Source organism: Schistocerca nitens, chromosome 1 (genome assembly GCF_023898315.1).
Source record: "Schistocerca nitens isolate TAMUIC-IGC-003100 chromosome 1, iqSchNite1.1, whole genome shotgun sequence".
Classification (NCBI taxonomy): domain Eukaryota; kingdom Metazoa; phylum Arthropoda; class Insecta; order Orthoptera; family Acrididae; genus Schistocerca; species Schistocerca nitens.
The window spans coordinates 682610445-682629892 of NC_064614.1; the positions used below are offsets into that span (position 1 = coordinate 682610445).

General features: G+C 37.6%; 1 protein-coding gene across 6 annotated transcripts in view; it reads right to left on the reverse strand.

The window, feature by feature from the left end:
- LOC126259293 (broad-complex core protein isoforms 1/2/3/4/5-like) overlaps positions 1–19448 on the reverse strand; it is a 344638-nt gene that overhangs the window by 259489 nt on the left and 65701 nt on the right. For all 6 annotated transcript variants that reach the window (XM_049955966.1, XM_049955958.1, XM_049955975.1 and 3 more), the window contains one exon: positions 3182–3668. In XM_049955966.1, the coding sequence (XP_049811923.1) occupies positions 3182–3668 (487 nt within the window). The remainder of the gene's footprint in view (positions 1–3181; positions 3669–19448) is intronic.

A 19448-nucleotide genomic window follows, 5' to 3' on the forward strand; every position in this document is an offset into this window, starting at 1 on the left:
AAAAAAAAAAAAAAAAAAAAAAAAGTTCATTTTGTAGCAAATGTCTTTCTGAAGAGTCTGATACATAAAACATGTATTAGAGAACACGTAAGACATGTTATTTGGTCTTGTGCTAAAGTGCAGTGCCACGCCACTTCACACAGCATTCTTGTGTAGCATGTCACTATATTTCATTCTGTGGGACTCAAAACGTGTGTATTTTGTAGTGGATGCCATCAATATTCAGGACAGTGAAAATTGAAAGTCCTCTGGTGCCTCTACTGCTCCCAGTCAGCTGGTTTGACATCTTGCCCCTCTTACCCAAAAAAAAAAAAAAACCAACCAGGAGAATAAGAACTCTTCCGAAAATTTGCACCCTTGATTGCCTATTAGCTAATAACTTGCTGTTTTGTGTGACATAAAATTAAATATAGAATACATAAAATCAGTAAAGACAAGAGATGAGTAAGACAGTACACATTTCTTCAATCCTTGGGTCCTAGCATTTTTTTCTCTCTCATCTTGCTACAGCCTTACAAGGCGTGCTTGCCTTTCTGCAAACAAATCTATTACGTCATCAAAGTCCGTCAAACGTTTTGCTACATGAAAAATCGAAATGTCATCGTCTAATACTTAAAAAGCTGTTAATGCAAATAGTACTCACGACTGGTGTGGTTTCTCGATCTGATTACATCTATTTTGTCACTGTCTGCTAGATAAAATAAAACAGGCCTTTCTAATATCGCAGCAATTGTAACACCCACTAAATAAGAGAGACTGACTTAGCAATAATGGTCATTTTTATAACACAACAATATCTAATGCCTATTTGGCCTACTACAAGCAAAAAGCTTCATGTCAGGAAATAGTTCCACATTTCACTCATACATTCCAGTTTCTGAAGCTTGCAATCGAAAAGTAATGGTACAAAATTTTTGTATAAATTTTGAATCGTAATATTCCTCCAAACCACATAAACAAACAGTGATTGGCATTCATCCATTCGGCTTATTCTGCTCAGCTCGTATAGCCCTGTCCCCTTTTGTCTGCAAGAAAGTTTATTTCCAGATGTGACGAGGATTCCCCTGGCAGAGACATCACATACACTAAGCACGCAATCCAAAATCAACTTATGATTCATTCAGAAATCAACTTATAATATGTTCAAAAACGTTCAGAAACCAATAGGGATGTGTTTTAAAATAATATGAATAATCAATAGACCGACGTGTGCTGGATGCTAGGCACTTTGTGAAACAAGATTTTTTTTCCTCAAGAATATGAATTTGGGTAGCATCTGGCTTCTTGCTGCTCACATTTCTGTTGCCATAAGTGGGACAAGATACTACTAACATGCAACTCAACTGCGCATTCGCATGAGTCCGCTCGTAACTGCTAAAACAAATCTAATGTAAACAGTTGTGACATCAAGATCGTTGGAGGCAATTTGTTGTTACGAAGCATTGCATAGTCTTCCTAAAGCCTTTGACACTTTTTGTTGTTGGCAGTCTCTTGTATGAGCACCGCATTTTGTTGTTTTATATGGCGCATTTCCTTTGCAGTTTAAGTTTTATTTTCGTTTTGTTCTTTCATTCGTGTTTTACTGCTGCAGTATTACTCTACAATAGCGGGATACAGTAATATCCTTTGTTGGAGTATCAGTTTGTATCAGTCAAAATTACAAAAATTTAAATGAAAACTAAAACAATGAAAAATTCTCAGATTCTAAAAAAATTCCTGGGTTTTTCCCAATTTTCTCCCAGATGAATAAATTCCCAGGTGTTCACCAGATGAAAAAATTTCCATGTTTTTCCTGGCTCTCCTGGTTGCGCTGGTTCGTATATACCCTGTACAGGAAACACGAGGACCACTAATAAGTGGGTCAGAGAACAGACTGGAGTGGAAGAATTATGACTGCAATTAAAATGAAATTTTGGTGGGCATCACACGCAGCAGGGAGAATGTATGATAGATGGGCCAAGAAAATTCCTTATTGGTTTCCAAGAGTGAACAAAATAAAGAGATGCTAACCTAACAGAATGGTATCAGAAAACATGCCGGAGCTGCACGATACATACAGCTGAGGTACATAATGAAAGGAAAACTGTAGGTAATACCTTTAACTAGCAGTGGATGTTAAATGGCTGACTTTTATATAAAAGACTGTTATGAATAACATGCATAACTGTCCACTATACATTATAAATGGTTTACAAGGTTTGTAAAAACAATAGCTCCAGTGTATAAGGCAACTTAAAATGGCCTCTAAGGAAAAAGTCACATATACCAATGGAAACTGTGCTACATTGCTTTTGATTCACCAATAACACAAGGTATTCATATGTGAAGCACATGCTGTGTCAAGCATTGCACAGGAACTAATATAAAGCAGGTAGGCTCTGATAAGCAGATAGCCTCCTCCCTGTAAGGTGGATTTTAGTCTATTGCCTTTAGCTGGAGTATATAAGCTAGCAGTGGCCTTAAAACAAGTCCAAGGAAACATTTCAATAGTTTAGCACTTCAGAGTTGTATGTCAGTAGCATCTGCTGACAGGGCTGTGTACAAATTAAAACTGAAACCCTATAAAGTAATGTTTGATGTCAGTACTATAAATGGATATTGCAGTATGTGCATGATGGAGAGGCTGAACCTGAAATGCTCTTTTCTACAGAAGAAGAATGGCTGCACTTACTGAAGAACATGAATCCTCATAACAATGACATTGGTCTTCTGAAAATCATCACCAGTTATATCAAAAGGCCCAACACAACATGTTAACAGGAGTGCAGTGTGCAATCAGTGCAACGTAAATTATTGGATGAATATACTTCCACCAAATCTTAATTTCTAACAATTATGTCAACAATATACCATAAGCTTTTCCAGGAGACTAACAACTAACAAAAATACCTAGGGTTACTTAATGAAGGACAATGTAAGGCCACACATTACCAATCCATCTATGAAAGTATTACATCTTCCAGAGGAACAGGGAAATGGACTACATTATGCGTTTGCCTGTCAGGCAAAAAAAGGAAGCAGAGAGTAAAATAACAGTCAGTTATGAGATAGAGCAACACTATCTGGTTATAAAAGTCAAGAAGTATGCATAATTTTAAAATTTGTATTAAAAAAAGCTTGAAACAAGTAACAAACATTATTTACTTCTTATATGAAATGACATGTCAGTGATAATACTTACTCTGTGGAGAACCCTGACTCAGCATACTGCTCTCTCCATGCAGTAATTGGTTCAGAGAGCTGCTACTCTGTACCACTTTGCACTCAATTTCTTCAATGTCTGATTCATAATCAGCCGGTTCTTCCTTCGGTCTGTGTTCATCGCGCATATCAAATGGAAGTGACTCTTCTGCAATGGTTTCGGGACTCGGTGGTGCTACTTTTGGAACACTAACTGGATTGGGAGCTGCGGCTGAAGCTGGAGGCGGTACTGGAGCTTGTACTGGCGCCGGTGGCTGGGCTGGTGTTGGAGGCTGAGTTGTCACTGGAGGCGGAGCTGGATGTGGTGCTGGTGACATGACACGAGACGATGTGTTCGGTGGTGTCCTCATAGCACTCTGCACAGGCATTTCAGTACGCTGACGTTTGTAGGCACGAGGTGCATTTTCTTCTGAGCTGATGGGAGGATCAGGTTTCATGCGCATCCTGGGTGTTGGTGGTACATCTTCCTAAAAATTAAGTCCTTACAAAAAACTGTACAGAACAAAAATATAGACACACACACACACACACACACACACACACACACACACACACACACACACAAAACACAACACAACACAACGAAACCCCTATTTTACGTTTTTGTGTGATCCAGAGTTGAAAAAACACAAAATTGAGAAAAATGCAGAATCGAGAAAAATGTTAAAGCCCCACAAAATATAAGCAAAAATACATCTAACTGGCATACATGATTAAAAAATCGCAGTCCTCTTCAATGCTTTGTATAAAATCTGTGGTAATGAATTCCATCTGATCTTAAAAAATCACAGATGCATAACAGCAAGTAAAAACTTATCAAAAAATTGAAACTGGTATCTGAGTACAAGGTAATGGAGCTGTTTTCGGACATGCTATGACCACAAATTACATGTCCAAAACGCACATTTTTGAGAGATCATCCTTTGTGCTCACCCAGAAAAAAGCAAAAACTGATGAACATGTTGAATTAAACCAAAAACATCATAACAGTTATGTGGTTAAACCATAATCATAAATGCGAACATTTCCTTAATGACAAACTTTGGCACCATTGCAGTTGTTGTTTAATGCATTTTTACGAGCTGTACTTCAACTGCTCATCACCATTAATGTTACACTCTTCTTAGAAGTTGGCTCAGTGAATTGCTGTAAGCTATGTAAAATGTAAATTTGAAAGAAAGCTCAGGTGCTACAGTTTTGCTTCACGCCCTCTATCACTTCTGCCAATCTTTACGATCTACAGTGTGGGGTGCATGTGGTGCAAAGTATACACATGAGTAGTGTATGTAGTTGTTGCAGCTGTATAGTGTCAAATTTGAACATGAAAGTCTTTAAAATGTGCTGTTGCAAAACCCTTTTTCTATTTCCGTGTCTGTCATACCACATCATCTGCATGAAAAGTACATTTTTTTCAAACACTTCACTAAATGCTTTCACAGCTACCTGCACTACCATCATCGAAGGGCAACCCCTTATCCACATATCCAGTAGGTGATCTCATTTTACGTGTTTTAGTGTGGCATGGCAGTTACATTGCCTATTGGGTGTCACCAGCCAATAATAGTTCATTTGCCAGAAATGGGCTACATTTCCTCAATTATGACCAAGCATATTCTTCGAGCCTAAGTGTTTCAATTTAAAAGGTTGATGATTGATACTGTTGCTGAATACAATACATGTGAAATACGTGGGAAAATGTGAGACTTGAGTTATAAGTGGCACAAGAAAAGGCGGTGGCTGGACCCTTTCATTACATATTGGCTCGGTCCAGGACACTTTGCATCAACTGTCTTGTTTTTCCGTTACCACTGCAACCTAATTGTAGTTGTATTATAACTGTGTGGTGAAGCTAAACATAACAAGTTGTGCTGGCAACACTGACTGTGGATTACGTCAGCATTTCCTCTCTCGTCTCCCCTATCCATAACGATCTAAAATACTCCCTTAAATCCCCCACCACGCATGATATGAACCATCTGTATTTTGTGCCACTAATAACTTCTTCAGTCACGTCATCCAATTTCAATAGGAAGGAAACAGGACGAAATCAAGCGAGACTTGGAATAAGTACTTAGAATTGAGGTAAACCTTAATAGCAAGAAATGTATAATTGGGGAATGCTCAGCATTGATCTTACGTGGTTTTTCACAGGGGCTACAAATTTATGGTGTGGAATAGCAAAAACTTAAAATCAGTGAATGTAAAATTGAAGTTCCACTGTAATTGCTTTTATATATACACTGATTGTTCAGCTATAACCTGTTGTTTTAAGAAGATCACAGCTTACAGAAATGCATAAATGTAGGCAATTCTAATTTCACATTAAAAGTTTTCCTAAAATTTGTATCTTAAAAGATATACTACATCTTATAAGTTCACATTATCCACACTAAAGTATTCCCTGAATTTGTATTTCTTATGAAAAAGTATATAAATTTTTAAGATATCACGATAAGATTAGAATAGAAATGCATTTGTCATTTACCAACTGGCAACGAAAAGGTAACTAACTAGTAATAATCTGATAGAGAATTTTGTAGAGTAAACAAGCATTCCATGAAAGCAAATGTTTCCTAACATCCCAAATTTCCAAAAGCACATAGAAGTTGACTTTTATATAATAACAAATGTCTGATTTGCATCCTGACCAGATACAGAAAATTTAGATGGCCAGATATAATTCTACAACCTATTATCAGGGTGGCGCAACAATTGTGCTGGTGGAGCTAATTTCGTGAACCACATGTCTGATGGGTGATCTCCACAGCTCATATTCATGCATAAAAAGATGTTCCAGTTAGGAAACAGCAGCAGTCCTCTGAATGATGTATTATAAACTGACAAACTTGTAATATGAAACAGATTCTGAATTTGATTGCCCATCATGCCTGTACCTTAATGGAGATGACTTGACTGCAATCAGTGTATCCTGCTAGCCTTCAGTTCATCAGGCAGCATGAGAAAAGACATCAACAGCAGATGTAATTGCAGCAACAACTGCATAAACAGCAGTCCCAACTGCTAAAGGAGTACATGGACAAACACTGTCAACCCAGCTTCACGACAGCCAGAACTGTGGCTGCTCTGTAACTCTATTACATCATTCAGTATGTTTAGCAAAACAACAGTGGAATGGGAATCACACATTCACCAACTATGGCAATTCTTCATCGTTCACTGGTTGAGCACCAGACTATGTGGATCCAAAAGTCTGGGGTTCCATTCACAGATGGTGTCGGGATTTCTATAAGTCACTTATCACTTCAAACAATGGAAAATCCAGGATGGAATGTAACAATACCAGAGAAGGAAAGTTGCTACTCACCATATAGCGGAGATGCTGAGTCGTGATAGGCACAACAAAAAGATTCACACAATTATAGCTTTCGGCCATTAAGGCCTTTGTCAGCAGTAGACACACATACACACACTCATGCAAACGCAACTTGCACACACGTCTGCAGTCTCAGAGAGCTGAAACTACATTGTAGTATATGTATGTCTACTGCTGACAAAGGCCTTAATGGCCGAAAGCTATAATTGTGTGAATCTTTTTCTTGTGCTTATCGCGACTCAGCATCTCCGCTATATGGTGAGTAGCAACTTTACTTCTCTGGTATTGTCACTTATCACTTCTTTTTATTTTTGGCAATGTCTGTTATTATGAAAAATGACAAGTTGCACTGTGGCTTGGAGTCCACCACTGAGCTTTAAGTCCACCTACAAGTGGTTGAGTAACACAGTTTAAATACTATATGAAGACAAGCACATACCATAGGACCATGCCTACTAAAGTATTGTGCTGCTCAAACTAACTTTTCGAGTTCATTATGCCTTTAACTTTCAGCACATGCAAAGTAACAAATTCTGTATTGAAGAGAGCATTTGGCTAATCTTTGTTTGATGTCATGATTTTTCAGTTTCTTGGAAAACTGGCTCCAACTGCTGATCCAATGACCTTGCAATTCAGTGGTGTCTGATACACTCATTTATCACTATTACCAGAAAAGTTGCATCCTTGCAGCCCATATATAGTTCCAACAGCAACAAAAGCTACCTGGTAGCTTGCTTAAGTCACTCTGTGATCTCAGTCATTACTAAATTTGAAATGCCAAAACCCAGTCCTTCACTCATCCATCAATCAGGGAAATGATTCTCCCCAACTGCAGGCTATTTGCACTTGGTGCCAGATACAGGGTCATGTTGGTACTGGACTTCATAACAATAAATCCTGCTCACATGCCGTAACAGTACCAGATAGTATGGCAAAAAAAGTATAATGGCAAACTCCACCTCCAGATTCTCACTATTCAGTACTTGAACATAACACTCGCCACAGGAAATCAACAAATCCAGTTTAGTTTGGAATAGAGCAGGTCTTTATTTTCATTATTACCACTGTATGTAGTCCACTGTTACTTGGGTCAGTTAGGGAAATCAATTAATTTCTTTGAATGGTACTTCCTACTCAAGGCGTCCATCAAACAAGTATCTATAACACTCTCAAATTTTGGTAGTCAACACAGCTGCATTTCTGAGTATTTCACTAAAAGATACTTTATTTCTGTTTTCATATTCAAACTGATATACAGTATTATGTAAATGGATAAATAAAAAAACCAACTCACCAAGTGGCAGTAGGAAGATACACACAGAAAAAAAAGGTTTTACTTATGCAAGCGTTCGGAGCAAGTGGCTCTTTCTTCCGGCAGAAGGATTGAAGGGGAAGGAAAGAGGGGTGAAGGAAAAGGACTGGAGATATTTAGGAAAAGGGCAGAGTTCGGGAAAGTCACCCAGTACCCTGCATCAAGGGAGACTTACTGGATGGGATGAGAAGGAAAGACTTTCCTTTGCATCCTGTCCAGTAGGTCTACCCTGACCCAAGGTTCTGGGTGACTGCTTCTCATCCTGTTCAGTAAGTCTACCCTGACCCGAGGTTCTGGGCAACTTTTCCAAACTCTGTCCCTTTTCCTAAAGCTCTCCAGTCCTTTACCTTTAACCCTTCTGCCAGAAGAAGGTGCCACTAGCTTCGAAAGCTTATATAAGTAAAATCTCTTTTTCGTGTGTTTTCTCCTCCTGCCACTTAGTGAGCGGATTTTTTATCTGTTCAATTTCATCACATCATCAAAAAGTGACCCACAATTCTGCCACATTTAATCCACCTTGTTTACATTAAAACTAACTTTAAAAGCAACTAAACAACTAGTACAACAAGGAATTACCAGTACAACAAGGAATTACCAACAAGTTTCACGTATGCCCAAGTATGACATTTCTGTTGTAATGTATTTCTGATGTTTGTGTGGAGTTCTTAGAACAGCAATGAACATTCATGTTATAGTTAACATATATTTAATATCTAAAATAAAAAAAAATATTGTCAACACTGAACTGGAGTGACTGGTTTTCCAGAATCGAAGAATCTATGTTCAGTTTATTGTTCTTCCTTTTCTTGATTTTCTCCTTGTCAACTTAAGACAATACTGGGATTCCTCCCATCACTACCAACAGCACTGTCAGTGGCATGTGAACACTAATATCCTAATCTTCTGTTAATTCCTCCTTTACTAATCCATCTTTCCTTCAATATTTAGCTTTTTCCAAAACTTTGTTTATATCTGTATGCAAACTATATTATTTCCTCCCATTTTCAAATAGATGTCTTAGCGATCACCTAACACTGACAGTACTTTCACAGCCTCTTTAGCATTCTGACACATCAATTAATAACTTTAACATCATTTAAACTAACAATTCAAACTTACATAGTTTCCTTCTCTACAAATAAGATTTAAAAGACACAACAATAAAATGTCTCACTGGCTCTCTCATTTCAGTTGTCATGGTGCAAAAAGAGGTTAAATTAGAATTAATTTTAGTATTAACATGCATTTTTGTATTCTTCTTTCTGGAAACCTTCTGCCTTTCTTCCTTCTCTATGATTTTTCTCACTTAGAAAGTGTGTTAGAAAAGCAATGAGACTGGCAACAATGTGCACGAACCAATGATGCTGTTGCCACCTTCACCTCCTCCTCCTCCTCTTCCAACCAGCAGTTAGGTTGAAATGTGCCCTTACTCAATATTAGTTTGAATTTGCTACAGTTGCTGGAAGAGTTCTGAGAGCATCTGAAGCAAAATTGTGCTTGTTAAGTGTATTATCAATATGGAACATGAGAGGTACAAGCAACACACTCTGCTTATCAAATTTTGGCTAAGTTTGGTGAAACTGCTAGTGTCTTATGAGGTTTGATAGTAAACAGATGGTATGAATGATCAAAGTTTAAACGTGTTTGGTATCCACTGAATTTTAACACATGGTGTGAACATGGGAAAAGTGTACGCAATGAATGTTCCAGGGAACTTCAGAATTGGACAGAAGGAAAATCATGAGAATGTGTGTCTTGCTCTTCAGGACCACCTCCAGAGAGACTCAGAAATTTTGAGTCACACAAGAAATCATTTACACCCAAATATCATATAATGCACAGCTGGGAGCAGCATATTGCAAACTCTCCCCGTCTTAGGAAAGGTAGACTGTTCAAAACCAAACTCAAATGACTGGTCCTTTTTTATTTATTTATTTATTTTTAATGTTGAGGGGAAAAAATACATGTGCAAAAAGACACTGCATAATCTTGGATGTTACACTGTGAGAATTCTCCCTGTCACACAGTAATTTCCATCAATGAATTTTTGGTACTAAATAGCATTCCTGCGATTTCTCAGTATCTCTGTTCACAAGTAGTACCTGTGACTACTTTTTTTTCCCTAGCGCTCAAGAATTATTTCAAAAGGGGTCATTTTGGTAGTTTGAAAAAAATTCAAAAGTAATGAGCTGAGAGGTATTCAAGTATAGGCCTCCCACAACTACTATGAAGACTGGGGGGGGGGGCGGGGGGGGGGGGGGGGATAAAATAAAATCATCTTCATGACAACTTTATACCTATGACATGTAAAAACTACAAAATTCATAGTTACAAGTAAGTCAGTCTCATTACTTTTATAGCTTGCAACCCATACACCTATTTCTAACTACTGTATAATCTTTAATTAAATCTCGGTTCATAACTCATTGAAATTTAATCCTGTTCATAATTCACTGAAATTGAGTCATCCATCTACTAGATGGATATCCTGGTTCATGGTCATGGTCCCAGTTGCAAGCTGTCTTTCTAATGGCTTCCAGGTGGCAACAAAAATTTATTTTCAATATTTTGTGCTTTTACAACTGAATTTAGAAATTCTGTATTCTGAATGGTTTGATGCAGCTCGCCACGAATTCCTTTTCTGTGCCAGCCTCTTCATCTCAGAGTAGCATTTGTAACCTGGGTTCTCAATTATTTGCTGGATGTATTCCAATCTCTGTAATCCTCTGCCATTTTTGCCCTCTACAGCTCCCTCTAGTCCCATAGAAGTCATTCCCTGATGTTTTAACAGATGTCTGATCATCCTGTCCCTTCCCCTAGTCATTGTTTTCCACATATTCCTTTCCTTTCCTCTCCCATTCTGTGCAGAACCTCCTCATTCCTTACCGTATCAGCCCACCTAATTTTCAACATTCATCTGTAGCACCACATCTCAAATGCTTCTGTTCTCTTCTGTTCCAGTTTTCTCACAATCCATGTATCACTACTATACAATGCTGTGCTGCAAATGTACATTCTTAGAAATTTCTTCCTCAAATTAAGGCCTATGTTTGATAGTAATAGATTTCTCTTCGCCAGTAATGCCCTTTTTGCTAGTGCTAGTCTGCTTTTGACATCCTCCTTGCTCCATCTGTCATCGGTTATTTTGCTGCCTAGGTAGCAGAATTCCTTAACTTCATCTACTTTGTGACCATCCATCCTGATGGTAAGTTTCTCACTGATCTCAGGATAAGGATCAGAATTTGACTGTCTCATAACATACATGTTACATCATTGATTTAGTGCACAGGAGGCTTGTCAAGCTTGTAACTATAATAGATTGTGCTTGGAATACAACATTTACTAGAACTATAAAATATCTGAATATATATACTATTAATTTTTATCCTACTCCAGTGGTCAGATCATCATTAAAAAATTCATCAATAGAGTAATAGCATTTTGGCACCAGAGTGCTATATAATTTTCTTTTTATTGAATCAGTTTCAATCTTTTGAAAACTCGTCTTTTTTAACTTGGTGCATATTTTCGTCTCCATATATTGTCATCATGGTCTTTCTTCTGGGCCTCAGGATTTGCCAGAGGTGAGTACCAGCAACATACATTGGTTTTAACGAGTGAGACTGGTGAAGTGGTATCACCATTAGAGCAGGCAAACCTATTTAAAAAAAAAAAAAAAAAAAAAAAAAAAAAAAAAAAAAAAAAAAAACAGTTTTGAGTGTTTATTGGACTATGGCAGCCCAACAGTGTTGATAACTCAGATATGGGTCCTATTTGGTACAGAGGAAATCCCTAAGCCATCAGAGGAAGAAATCAGTGTTGAGCTAAAGGCCCTCAAGAACAACAAGGCTCCAGATGGTAGTGGTATCACAGCTAAGATGCTACGCCTAGGGAGTGAAGCATTGACGGAGGCACTGAAACGATTAACATCTACCATCTGGACAGTGGAAAAAATTCCTTAAGAATGGAAGGGTGTAGTTATATGTCCCATCTTCAAGAAGGGAGATGCCACACAAGAATCCAACTACCGCAGGATTTCACTATTTGGGATCGGGTACAAAGTATTTACAATGCTGCTCCTAAATGCTTGAAACCATTGGCTGAAGAAATTATAGGTCCTTATCAATGTGGCTTCAACTCTGGATGTCAACTCTTGATCACATATTTACCTTGAGGCAGCTAACAGAAAAATTTTTCGACTTTCATTGGGAACTACACTTTATCTTCATTGATTTTAAACAAGTGTATGACAGCACTGACTGCTCTATGCTAAGGAAAACATTAGAAGAACTCGACATTTCACCTAAATACATTGACTGATAGCAGCTTGATACTCCCAATCAAACTGCCAAGTAACGTTCAGCAGCCAACTATCACCACCACCCGGTATTCAAAATAGATTGTGACAAGGAGATCCATTGATGTCAATACTATTCAACTTGGCCTTGGAAAAAGTAAGCCGCAAGGCTGGTCGAAACAGAGAAATGGAGATGGCGAGAACAGACACAATCCAGGCATTTGCTGAAGATGTGATCCTTGGCAACACCCAGGAGAAAGTGAATGCTGACACTTTAAGATTCCTGTGTAATGCGAAACAAATAAGGCTGGTAGTGAATGAGAGTAAAACAAAATATCTCGTCATCTCGCAACATCAAGCTCCTCTGCCCTCCATTATTGTTGACGGCCTTGCCTTCGAACAACTAAGAGAATTCAAATACCTGGGATACATACTGATAAATAAAAGTGAAAAGACAAAAGAGGTGCAGCAGCGAATAACAAACACTAATCACATTTTCTTCAGCCTAAACAATCTATTTCAATCTCAGCTGATTTTGCTAAAAACCAAGATTCGGCTGTAGATGACATTAGTATGGCTGTACTTTAATATGGTTGTGAAACCTGAGAAACTTCAACAACTGAAGAAGCAATTTGTGCGTTCGAAAGGAAGGTATTTTGAACGATATATGGACCCATCTACAATACCACTCATGGTAAATGGGAACAAAGAACAAAAGAAGACCTTTACCAAACATCGGACGAATATCAGGGCAGAAGAGGATACAGTGGTTTGGCCACATCTTCCGAGCTGGTTGTTCCCTCCATAACTGTGTTCTTCTTTCTCAATCTGCTGGGAGATGCCCACAGGGACGACCAAGGACACAATGGAAGCCTCAGGTACTGGCAATAGTCAAACAAGTGGAGCCAACAGCAGTACAAGATGAGGCTGGGGACCAACACCGACAGCAATGTACCACCACCTGCAATAAATGTTTCCTATACTGAGACTGTGACTAACTGGTGCTTTTTTCTTTTTGTAATGTGTAACTTTACAAATTTTTATAATGTGCAGTTTGTTTGTCTTCTTTTTATATTGTGTTCTGTATCCTTTTTATTGTGCTGTAGGCATAAAGGCCCGTAAATGCAATAAATGATACATATTATGGGGTCTGCCCAAAAAACTTGAGTCAATGTGTAGGAAACATGAAACTTTCTTTGTTTCTAGTTTCATATCCATACCGGTAGTCATCTGGAGCAAACAACTCTGGATTATTATTTGTGAAAAGAATTATTTCATACAAATACAGTGAGTGAACACTCAAGGGGACCACACCGTGGTTCAGGTCGAAAAAAATTGATTTTTGGTTTTCATCATATTTCGATACATTAAGGTTTTATTTAAGTACTCTGAAAAATATTTTGCTGGTGTGTGAAGCATTTAAAGAGCATTTTCCTACCACGTGTGTTTATGTGCCACACCCACTTTTCTGTCACCCACTTTTCTGCATATATTTTAGATCTTTATATCCCGTACATTGCACATTAGGGATTTTTTTTCTCTCTCGAGTGTGTTGGCTATCCTTGGAATGCAACGGTCGTTATTCTTTTGTTTCTGCTGTTTGTAAACAACACGCTTTCATATATGCAGTTGGTTTTGTTCAAGTGTGGTTACGAGTAGTTACCATACTTACATTTGCAGTGCTTGTTTACGTGTGTTTTGTTGTGTTTATTGAAGATGACGAAACATAAAGGCATTTTCAAGAAATGACAATTTAGAGGAAACATGTTTAGAAAGCTTTCTGTACAAGAGGTTATGCCACCTGGCAACGATGTTCCTAATTGTAATTCTTCAACAAGTGCAGCATCAAAGAAGCTCTCACCATTTCAAGAGAGTTACAACGAATTAACTGTAAGTGACAAGGGGTGCAGTAACATTATTATAAATTTGAGAATATTATCAATGTAATTTCTAAATTTGTACAATGTAGACAGTGTGGTGAGTCACAGAGTGTGAAAATTTGTGAGAGTGCCAGTGGGAGAAAAGGCCTAGCACTTGCTTTGGATTTAATTTACATTAAATGCTCAGCTGTTATGTCATTTATGAGTTCTTCAAAAGCAGATGCAAGTCGCCCTCAGGAAATCAAAACTAGATTAGCTTATGCCTTACGATTCATTGGCAAAGGCATGGCTGCAGGGAGAACATTTTGTTCAGTTACGAATAACTACCAAATAAATTTGAAAAACTGACTGCAATATTAGAGAAAGCTGTATGTGAGGTCAGTGAGGAAAGCAAGAAACTGGCTGCTAGGGAAGCAATGGAAGAAAATGATGGATGTTCGGATATTGCAGTTGCACTTGATGGAAGTTGGCAGAAAAGAGGACATACTTCTCTGAGTGGAGTAGTGACTGCCATGAATGTAGACAACGGTGAAGTGTTATATGTGGAGATAATGTCTAAATATTGCAAATGTTGTAAAGTCAATGACCATAAAGAACACAACTGTGTGGCTAATTGTGGAGAAACAAGTGGTGATTTGGAAGTTCATGGAGTACAACAAATACTTCATCACTCCGTAGAAACAAGAGGGGTACGGTACACCAAATATTTGGGTGATGGTGACAGTAAGGCATACAACAATGTGGTGAACTCTAAGCCATATGGAGATGCCATTATTAGCAAAATAGAATGTGTAGGCCATGTTCAAAAACATTTGGGAACAAGGCTAAGAAAACTAACTGTTGATATGAAAGGAAAAAAAAAAATTGGAGGTTGAAAATTGTTGACCGCACACGGTAGGTTAACTAAAACTGAAATAGAAAACTTGCAGGTATACTATGGGCAGGCAATTAGGAGAAATAAAGAAAATCTGGAGGGAATGAAGAGAGATGTTTGGGCCATATTCTTCCATAAGTCCTGTACTGATGATAAGCCATGTCATGGATTGTGTCTATGAGGAGAAAATTCGTGGTGCAAATACAATAGGGCTCAGGTAACTGGAGAATCTTATTCTCACCAGCATTCTCTTCCTGCTGCTGTCATTACAGCAATTAAACCTATTTTCACAGGTTTGGCTCATCCTGACCTTCCAAGGAAATGTCTGCATGGGCAGACACAGAACCCAAATGAATGTTTCAACAGCATAATTTGGAACCACCTTCCTAAAAATGTATTTGTAGGCATGCATTCAATGAAACTAGGAGTTCATGATGCTGTTATTATAATCAATTGTGGTAATACTGGAAAGTGTTGGGTACTGAAAAAGCTGGGAATTAATCCTGGTGAAAATACGATCATTGGGCTCCAACATTGTGATAAAATGAGGATAGCCGACGCAGACAGGTCTGCATTTAATAAGGCCAAGAAAGCAAGATAAACATCCAGGAAGGTGAAAAAGAAGCTGGAAGGCCTGCGATAGGCCAAAGAAGAGCCATCATATGCAGCAGGACAGTTTTAAGTAACTGTAAGTAACAAATTTCAAAAGTTTTTTCTTTAAAGTCAAAATTTCAAAAGTTTTTTCGTTAAAGTCTATTTCCCACAAACTAAAATTTTCAGTACATATGCCCCATTATATCAGAAACCATCACAGATAAATGAATGAAATTTTCAGAGACTCTGCATAACATAAAAAGCCACCTCTGGTACTACATTCATTAATATTCCGCCATTAGGAAGTTCACAAAAAATATTTTCTGCAGAAAAAACTTAATATTTTTTGTTAATAAATTTACAAAAGTATTTCTTATAAACTATAAAATGGATAAAGTAGATTTTAGTAAAATTGACTCTATTAGCATCATGTAACATACAGTAAAAGTATGAAGGTCCTGCATCAAATAGTTTTTTTCACAAATTGGTCAAATACTAGCCTAAATTAACATGAGTTAGACAGGCAGGGTGTGGTCCCCTTAATATATTTAGGTCTCTTAATAGTGGCCGACAATATTCACTTGACTTTGCACTACACATGTTCCTCATGATTTCTTTCTGTAAATTTAATATTCTTGTCAAATTGCTAGCACTTGCCAAAAAGACAATGCCGTGTCTCACTATTGCCTCAAAGTAGCTATGGTATGCTACCTTCTTCAAATACTGTTCAGATTGCTTTTTAAATAGTCTATGTATGAGGACCGTGATAGATTTCTGTCCAACTGCATTCCTAAAAATTTAACATATTCTACTTTGTTTAGTTCCAGCTTCTGTGCATAATTTGAATATCATTTATTCAAATAATTTGAATATCTTTTTTTTTTGTCTTAAACTACATAAGCTATGTTTTTGAAATATTTAGTTTTAGGCCATTAGGATAGAACCACACACCTAGATTTTCTCTAGTTGTAATGATATTTTCGTGAATTTCTTCTGCATTTTTATTTTCTATCAGTTCTGATGTTTCATCAACGAATGAAACTGAATGATGATTTATATTTATGGGTAAGTCATTTATGTATAAAAAGAAGAAGTATTGGGCCTAGAATTGATCCTTGTGGTAATCTCTGTCAGATAGTTCTCCATTTTGAGGAGTACTTTCCTTTGTCTCATTTTACGACTACCCTTTGCTGTCTCTTTGTCAAATATGACTTAAACTAGTATAAGGCACTGCCCATAATTATGTATTTTTGCATTTTATATAATTTGCTTTGGATAAGTCACAAGAAGATACCCATAGCTTTTTGTGATTTATCTAAAGTGGACCTAAGTTTATTTATGAACTCATTAATTGCGCAGATTGTACTTTTGCCTTTTGGAAACCAAATTGATTTTCTGATATTACATTAAATTTATGACAGAAATTTTGAATTTGGATGGCAACAATCATTTCAAATATTTTAGAAAACACAGGAAGAAGGGAAATTGGATGGTAATTTCTCATATCTTCTTTGGAGCCTTTTTTAAATAATGGTTTCATTTCTGCATATTGTAGAATGTCTGGAAAGTAGCCTTCTTCAAGTGATTGATCAATTATTCCAGACAGTGGGTGTGCTATTATAACTGAAGCTGCTTTGATTACTTTGGCAGGTATTTCATCCACTCCCATAAAATGTTTATGTTTTAGCTTTAATATAGATTTTTCTACATCTTTTACAGTTGCTTTGTGAAATTTTGACTTGACCCAAATAAACGTACATATCTTCATAGGAGTCTGCATCTGCATCAACTTCAGATTTTGTTACCATTACAAAAAATTTGTTAAAATTGTCTGATATTTGAGCAGGATTTGTAATTATTTTGTCTTTTAGAAATTTCTTGGTGGCTAGGATTGATTCCAAGTTCAGATCTGACCACTCTGCTTTTTGATAAATTTAGTATTTGCCATTTCCTTTGCCACTTTGACTACCTTCTTAAATACAGTATTTTTTAATATGATTTAACATAGTTAATGAACTCAGTACTGTTACTGGATTTCAGCTCAGCATGTAGCTGCTTCTTTCTACTACTAGATATTACTATGCCAGTAGTAATCCACTTTAGTTTACTACTTGCCTTTCTGTGACAGACTATAGGTGGAAAAGTTTAATTGAAAACATGTAAAAAGATGTTTAAAAACTTGTCAAAATCTTTTTGAAGATGAGCTTTCATGTTGCAATGACCAATTTACCATGCACAGTCTACGACAGAACATGTGTCAGCTTTCTTCACTGAACAGTCTTTTCATCAAACACCACCTTCCACTTTCTTTATTTATTTTTAGTAATTCAATAAGCAAAGCTGAGTGATCTGAGATACCTAGGTCTAATGAGAATTTGGTAATGTCATTAAATGTATTGTTTGTTACAATATTGTTTGTACACGCTGCAGTTCGCTCACTTACTTTGGTGACATCAATTAAATTTAGTCTAAAGCCATATTCTTGAATTCAGTCAACAAACCTGGTTGACAAGCTTGTTTCACTAGCTGTATTTATGTTAAAATCAGTAACAATTACAATTTTTCCCCCTTTTTTTTGTGGGTTTCTGTAGGACACACTGGAATTTCTCTAAAAAATAATTTAGTCGCCTCACTACCCAGAATCCTGAATAATGAGGTGATAATAATAATATTATGTTGTTATAGCTCTACACAGCAACTTTCAAATATAAGTCCTTCGTTAAGTAAATTAAAATAGTGTCTTTCTTTATATTCTAACAAGTTATTAACCATGATACAGGAGCCACCAAGGGTTCTGTTTTTCCTACAAAAACTGTTAGCTATTGTAAAGTTTTCTAATTTGTTTAAAACTGTGATTTAATCTGTCACAGGCCAGTGTTTGCTGAGGTATATATATATATATATATATATATATATATATATATATATATATATATATAGTTATGGTTGTGTGTGTGTTTGTGTTCGTTTGTGTGTCTGTCGACCTGCCAGCACTTTCATTTGGTAAGTCACATCATCTTTGGTAAGTCACATCATATATATATATATATAAACAAAGGGATGTGACTTACCGAACGAAAGTGCTGGCAGGTCGATAGACACACAAACACACACACGAAATTCAAGCTTTCGCTACAAACGGTTCCTTCATCAGGAAAGAGGGAAAGACGAAAGGATGTGGGTTTTAAGGGAGAGGGTAAGGAGTCATTCCAATCCCGGGAGCGGAAAGACTTACCTTAGGGGGAAAAAAGGACAGGTATGCACTCGCGCACACACACACATAGCCAACCACACATCCACAGACACAAGCAGACATTTGTAAAGGCAAAGAGATTCGGCAGAGATGTCAGTCGAGGCAGAAGTACAGAGGCAAAGATGTTGTTGAAGGACAAGTGAGGTATGAGCAGTGGCAAATTAAAATTAGCGGAGATTGAGGCCTGGCGGATAACGAGAAGAGAGGATATACTGAAGGGCAAGTTCCCATCTCCAGAGTTCTGACAGGTTGGTGTTAGTGGGAAGTATCCAGATAACCCGGACGGTGTAACACTGTGCCAAGATGTGCTGGCCATGCACCAAGGCATGTTTAGCCACATGGTGATCCTCATTACCAACAAACACTGTCTGCCTGTGTCCATTCATGCGAATGGACAGTTTGTTGCTGGTCATTCCCACATAGAAAGCTTCACAGTGTAGGCAGGTCAGTTGGTAAATCACGTGGGTGCTTTCACACGTGGCTCTGCCTTTGATCGTGTACACCTTCCGGGTTACAGGACTGGAGTAGGTGGTGGTGGGAGGGTGCATGGGACAGGTTTTACACCGGGGGCGGTTACAAGGGTAGGAGCCAGAGGGTAGGGAAGGTGGTTTGGGGATTTCATAGGGATGAACTAAGAGGTTACGAAGGTTAGGTGGATGGCGGAAAGACACTCTTGGTGGAGTGGGGAGGATTTCATGAAGGA